The sequence below is a fragment of the Neopelma chrysocephalum genome, unplaced genomic scaffold, assembly GCF_003984885.1.
Source record: "Neopelma chrysocephalum unplaced genomic scaffold, ASM398488v2 Primary Assembly neopelma1_22b, whole genome shotgun sequence".
Lineage (NCBI taxonomy): Eukaryota > Metazoa > Chordata > Aves > Passeriformes > Pipridae > Neopelma > Neopelma chrysocephalum.
This window is the reverse complement of record NW_020897690.1, coordinates 12,361,524-12,368,556: the sequence shown is the minus strand read 5'-3', so window position 1 is coordinate 12,368,556 and position 7,033 is coordinate 12,361,524. Positions and strand designations below refer to the sequence as shown.

Genomic DNA, 7,033 nt, shown 5'->3' with positions numbered 1-7,033 from the left:
ACTATAGTATCCTAAAGTATACAGCAAATAAGTTTGTTTTGAGAAATCCAAATTCCAGTGTACTCTCACGTGCATATTTCATACTTAAAATCAACATTACATTTTTAAAGCACAGATAGGAAAACCTGATTGTGGTCTCGTAACAGAAAAGCATCATATTGTATCATCCAATTAACAGTGCCTAAATCTAAATTCTGTTCTTTCTAATCAAAGAGATGACAGAATTAGTTAGAATTACTATTCTACTAGACTTACTCAGAAAAAAGCCCAGCATAATTCTTATAAACTCCACAACACACATGTAACTCAACTTAGAAGAATGGCTTTTAACCCAGAAAACTGTCTACTTCCTCCCGGTTGTGAAAGTAAGCTTGGCGGCAGGAACTGAGCAGGGTGGTTTGATTCAGAAAAAAAGCCTTCAATAATAACAAACTGATAACATTAACGTACCACTTACACTTGAAGGTCTCAGAGATCTGCACTTTGTTTTTTCCATTAAGTGGCTGAAGTCATAGTTTGTATGGATTTAGACCCAGTTCACTCAAATATGTAGGGCCATCTGGTTAAAAACTCTGATTATACCCTAATATGACTTATACCACTCAAAACACCACCACATCTACCTTCCTGAATACAGACAGTTTGAGAAAAGGACAGTTAAAAGATCCCAAACTTTATGTAGAACTAACTGAGGTATAATAAGATGTCTGATACCCTTAATTCTGGCAAAATTATACCAACTAAGGAAAAACGGCAAGGAAGATCTTTTATGCCAAATTGTATAGAACCTGCAGCCTTAGAGAAAGGGTTGCTGAGGTGTCAGCAAGGAGAGTGGATACTTCTCCTTGCTTCAGGTCTGCTTAGGGAAGCTCATCCCCCTTCCAAGAAATCTCAACCTGCAAAATATGACACCCTCCTAGTGCTGCATCATAAGCTCCAGTGGGGACCAGAGCTTACGTGAACAACATCATTCTGTTCCAGCTATGTCTCCATTGTTTCCAGCCTTGATTGCTTGTGCCTGAAAAAGAAGAGTGTTTTAAGAAGATCTTTGTACATGTAAAAACCTCAGGATTTGGTTTAAACTCTCACAACAGGAATGCAAATGTCAACTTAAACATTTTAGATATTCCACAAATTATTCCATAATGAATTCAGGCTGGAAAGCTCAGTCTTAGAACACTATACTCATTCTTCATTTTGCAAACCAGCTTCTAAAGTCACCTTCAACAAGTATTGAGAGCCAAACCAAGTCATACAACGTGTGCAAATTTCATGCTTTCAACCACCCTACTTTCCAGCCTGAATAACAGTCTAAGACACACAGGCACAGCCGAACACGCACTTTAGTCATTGACACCTATTTTATTTGTTGCCTCCCTCATCTTCAGCAAAATCAAGGCAAGACTCTAGTGTTCCTAATCATCCATCTTTTAGTCTCTGCTGTCATGTCAAGCCCACAGCTGCATATTTTCCTGGCAACTGTGAATCAACTCCCACTTTGATGACTGATTCATGGACTAGAATAAGACATGCTTACAAGAATTATTCTATTAACAATTTAAAACCAATCTGGTATGCCCAGCTGCTTATTCCCCAGCAACAACTTTCCTCCAGAGGTTGTAGTCCTGTCTGTCATATTAGTTTGTTACAGCAACATGCCCCAGAGTCCAGATTCAGGGAAATAGCCAGCTAAAAAAAGGACTTCTGGTTTGGCTTTTTCTGTTGAGCAAAACACATTCAGCTGGGATAATGAGAAGAATAAGTAGAACGATGTTTCTGGTTTCAGATACAAGGTGACTAGCAATTCAGGCACATGTAAATGATTTTAAAGGCATTTATGTGCATCAGTAATTTTGTGCCAAATAATAAAAATAAATATAAACCTGTTAATGCCACTAGGGCACAGCTCAGCAGAACAGAGGTGTCAATGTCCGTACCTGCCCTGTACTGAGGAGTTCCCTCAGCTGGAGAAGTGCCTAGAAGTTATTAAAACAGCTCATATTTTTATTCTTCTAGTAAGGGAACAAAATTTCTTGGCCAAAACATAAACAGAATGCCCAGAGTGGGTCATCTGTAGAGATTAACGTACGAGCACTCTAGGACCAAGCACGTACACCAATGACCTTGTCTTCACACAGATGGTAGTGGGCTCAGCAGAACTAGAAATTAATTAAAGGATAATGTAGACTACTTCAGAAGTTGCTCTCCAGCTGACAGGTCATGCCATCCCCATTAAATACATGTGGCAAATTGGTCCTGGCACTCTTAATTCCACCAGCTTTCCCATGATTAACTGTAAGGCAAAACTTTTACAGGCTTCTGTACTTCAGAAAAACTGACATGCTGGAGAATTAGAGGACTTGAAATAATCACATCTTCCCTCTATACCACATTAAAGGAAGCAACCCACAAAACCTGTGAAGAAAATAATTACATGGTTGAACAGCTAAGTGTGCCTTTGAACATATCCTGCTTTTTCAAAATCTTGATTGAAAGTGCTACTGGCAGCTGTTCCGTAGGCACATAAATGTGGTAAGGAATGATTAAAAACTACCCATTCTCCTTCTCCATAAACTATTTACATATAGTCAGGGACATAGAACAAGTTAAAATAGAAGTAACTTCACTAATGCAGCACAAAGCATTTCTGACCTTTGAGTATTTTGACTAATCAGATAGTTTCATAAGACATACACATAACATCAGAGGATATTTATAGTTTTAACAATTCTGAAAATGTTTACAGTGTTCTTGAAAAGTAATACTAATCCATACATACAGATTAAGATACCCTTTCATTGTAAAGACAGTATTGTTCTCAAATTTGCTGGGGAAATGCTAACACACTCCCCAGCTTCTTAATTAGAATGACCTTATAAAGTATATGTTGAAAAAAGACAAAGGAGATTTTTGGGAATAATTTTTCTCTCAAAATCTACTAAAAAATGCACACAGAAAGTAAATGTTAAAAATTTTGGCAGGAATTTACAAGAACAGAAAATCCAACTGTGCCCTGAGACTTTACCCAAAATTTTATTCTAAGATTCCACTTTCACACACAGAGTACAGTGACAGTATTGTATCCAGACAAATGGAAAAGAGAAGGAAATGCAACATTACAAAACTTACAATGCATGTCTTACTGCAAAACACAATAATTCTAGAGCATAACCAAGTGTGAAAGACAAAGATTTCCTATAGCTAAACTTCATTATAGAATTGTAATTTCATTTTTCTGCAAGCTTGAGTGACGCTGAGGCAATAATTTTTTAATAGTTTGTAACAATTTCTCTTTCCATTTTTGGCTAATTCAAAGTCTAGACCTCACAAAGCTTAATTTTGAAGTTGATTATGTCAACTTTTTAGATCCACAAATTTATTTTCTTATCTCTTCACTTACATTATGGAAATGGTAGAATATATATATGCAAGTTTTCAAATATGAATGCTGAAAAAAGATGATATTTAATTTCTTCATACTTCAGGGTCATAATGAAGACTTGACTTCTATTTACCATCCAAATAACCAAAAATTGTAACTATTGCTTCCCCAAACTTCTGTTAATTCCTTCCATTATGCTCTTCCAGAAAAACATGCAGAAATCATCTCATATTAGTACCTCAGCTTTGACAAAATTCTCCAATGAAGCAGACGATTTTCCTCGCAGCTAAAGGAAGTTGAGAATCCTAACTACAAGTTCTTTGCCAGTGGAAGTCACCACTTAACAAGGAGGCAATTTCTTACCCTATAGATTGTGATAAAGGGGGCAGACATTACATATGAATTTGCACAAATCCAAGAGATCCCATTGCCAAGTTACAACAATGACCAGAGCAATAACATGAGACAAGGATATACCTCTCCCCCACCAAACAACATCTGTCAGATTGGAAAGAAAACCCTGCAAGTTCATGATTTGCATTCTTCCATTACAGTGAGAAACAGACAAGCAGTGACCAAAAAATCTGACAAAAAATATATCTGAAAATCGACTAAAAGTTACAGTAATTCAAGATTGTGAAATCATATTTTGAAAAATATGCCTCAATTATTAAGAACACCAGCACTACTAGGAACTCACACACTACATAGAATCACTTTCATCACAACAGATGAAGGTATCCACAAACCAGCTCTTTAACACTCATTAAAAAAGAAAAGCAGAGAGAGCTTCATCTCATTCTCTTAATATTAATCTTCGGAGGTAGGAGATGAAAACAAATTCATCCAGAAGCTAGGCCTTGTGTATATAGAAGCAAAGCAGAGCTTCTAAAGAAATAGGGTTTCTATAGCATCTGATTCTTGCATGAGAATGCAGACAATTGGGAAAATTTTGTTTCATTAGCTATATTCAACTTGAATGTCCTGTTCATAAACAAGAGAGGTTGGGGTAGGGGGAGTCCTCAGCTACTCTGTCAGAGGAGTCCCAGGAGAGTAATGGAAGCTCAGTTTTCTTTAAAACAAGGCTACAATTTTCTGTTTAATTACTTATGACTCAAATAGCTCTGAAAGGATCAATATTTCAAAGGCAAGATCAAAACCAAACCAGATGGGTATTAGAAAACATAATAATGCAATCTAAAGGAGGCTTTGCACATTTCATTAGGCAACAACATTTTAAAGTATTTCTCTCATCATCCAATCTTTTCTATTTTATATAATGCAGAATTTTAGTCTGCCTCCTTACAAGCAGTGCATGAATTTTTCAAATAAGTAATTTTTTCCTGAAATGCCAAGTCTTAACTAACTTTGCTTTCTTTCAACCAAATTAATTTCTATTCCCTGAATGGGCTTCATACTTGTAATCAGATTCAAAGTTAAATAACACTGAAGAAAACTGGTTTTCTGTTGTATAATCTTATTTTACCAGTAAGTATCTTACATACAGGAAATTATCCTACTGTTTGCTTGAAAGTTATATCTTACAGAACTGTACTGTTGTTTTGGATTACTCTTTGCACAGTCTTCATTTAAACAAAAGTACCTTTTTGATACAACATAGAGTACTTACCCTTCTAACCTGACATCAGGTAAAGATCTGTTGAGTGCAATCATTTCACTTGCCATTAAATTAAATTGATTTATTTTAAACATTTCTTTCATTTTTTCTTGCTCCTCTTTAGGAATGACCACAGGCTTCCCCATCTCTCCAGGTCCTTCATGTGGTTTTTGTATGGGTTCTGGAACTAATAATAAATAAAACATTACTAACTACTTTTAGGCTTGGTTTTGTTTGTTTATACATTATTTTACGCTGTAGGAGCATTCATATTTAAGACAGTCCTAAACCCCACCAGGTTTTTAAAGTGAAAACAAATCTTCACATTTGGGAGTTTAACAGAAATAGTTAGGTGCTATTCTCAGACACCACAATTCATGTAAAAAACCCCAATACCAATTTATTTCTATCCATCGTTACATCATAATTGACTTTAGTAAAGTTTCTGTAAAGGAAAATCCAACTTTTCCAGGAAAGCCTGTGTGTGCAAGAAAAATCTGGGATATAAATGAGGGGAGATCACATAGTAGTCTTCAACTTTCTCATGAAGTGAAGTGGAGGTGCAGGCACTGATCTCTTCTCTCTGGTGACCAGTGACAGAATCCAAGGGAATGGCCTGAAGTTGCATCAGGGGAGGTTTAGGTTGGGTATTAGTAAAAGGTTCTTCACTCAAAGGGTGGTTGGGCACTGAAACAGGCTCCCCACAGAAGTGGTCACAGCACCGAGCCTGACAGAGTTCAAGAACTGTTTAGACAATGCTTTCAGGCACATGGTGTGGTTCTTGGGGTTTTCCTGTGCAGGGCCAGGAATTGAACTTCAATGATCCTTGTGAGTTCCTTCCAACTCCAAATATCCTGTGATTCTGTGATAAATGTCTGATGTCCCAGACCACTAAAGGTTCTATTAAAGTGTAGCTTTACGTTTATTTCCACATTTTTATTTTGACAGAATGACATTGGCATTTACAGTTTAGAAATAATTTATCCTGTTTGCACTAACATTATTTTTAGTCAACAAAATTACATTTGGAGTTTAATGTTAGTACTCAAACCAGTAACACTATACATCTTTAAACAAACAAAATCTTAAATATCAACTATCTGATAAAATTGAAGAGGAAGAGAGGGAGGAAAAAAGGAATCCAGACTCTTGAATTATTTGGGAGGTTTAAACAAAATAAGTGAAAAACAAATGTCTTTTTAAAAGTTACACTTCTCTTTACAAGTACCGTTCACTTTTCTTCTGAAAAGAAATGCCAAAATAGTGAACTGAGGTATATTACTCCTTTAAAAATTCAGCAAAAATATTAACTTAAAAAATAGTAATTTAAGATCTAAACAGAGTAATCGGAAGTATTTTTAAACAAAGGCACTAAATTCCTTTAGAAATAAGCCTAGGTTCAAATTACCTTTAATTTCCACCTTAGGATAGCACAGTGTGATTAAAGGTGTGAAGTGTGACTAAAGAGCAAATAGCCGCATAAGGAATAAAAGTAAAATTAGAAAAAAAAAAGCCCAAGCCTTCCATCCTTGATGAAACACAGAGGCTTAAAATATATATTACTAATAAATAAGACTTTTTGCTAGCCTGCATTTAGCGCTAATCGGTAACAAGCACAACATGCTCCTTGAGAAACTTTCATTTTCAAGTACCTGAAGAAATTGCACTAGTTGCATTCACACAGTAACATTTAGCAGAGAAAATCCTCCCACCATAAGGGTGCTTTCTTTTTACCAAATTCCCCACGACTGCCAGTTGAGTTATAAAATTCTACAAGTTGTAAGCCAGCCACTCATACACTGAAAATTGATAGAATAAGTATGTTCAAGCAGATCCTGAACAGATTGGCCTAGGTGTTTGTTTTGGCCATGGGCTAAACTGAACAAACAGCTTGCTTTGTATCGTTGCCTCTTAAGAAGGTATGGTTGAACCTGCATCAAAACTTTCTGATTTGCAATTGCACAACCTTTTAAATTAGAATTTGTGCCTTTCTGGGTGTAATTAACATAAAATTATGGTATACAATAAGGTAA

General features: G+C 35.9%; 1 protein-coding gene across 3 annotated transcripts in view; it reads right to left on the bottom strand.

The window, feature by feature from the left end:
* GALNT1 (polypeptide N-acetylgalactosaminyltransferase 1) overlaps window positions 1-7,033 on the bottom strand; it is an 87,944-nt gene that overhangs the window by 33,081 nt on the left and 47,830 nt on the right. For all 3 annotated transcript variants that reach the window (XM_027680294.1, XM_027680303.1, XM_027680313.1), the window contains one exon: window positions 5,013-5,187. In XM_027680294.1, coding sequence (XP_027536095.1) covers window positions 5,013-5,187 — 175 coding nt within the window. The remainder of the gene's footprint in view (window positions 1-5,012; window positions 5,188-7,033) is intronic.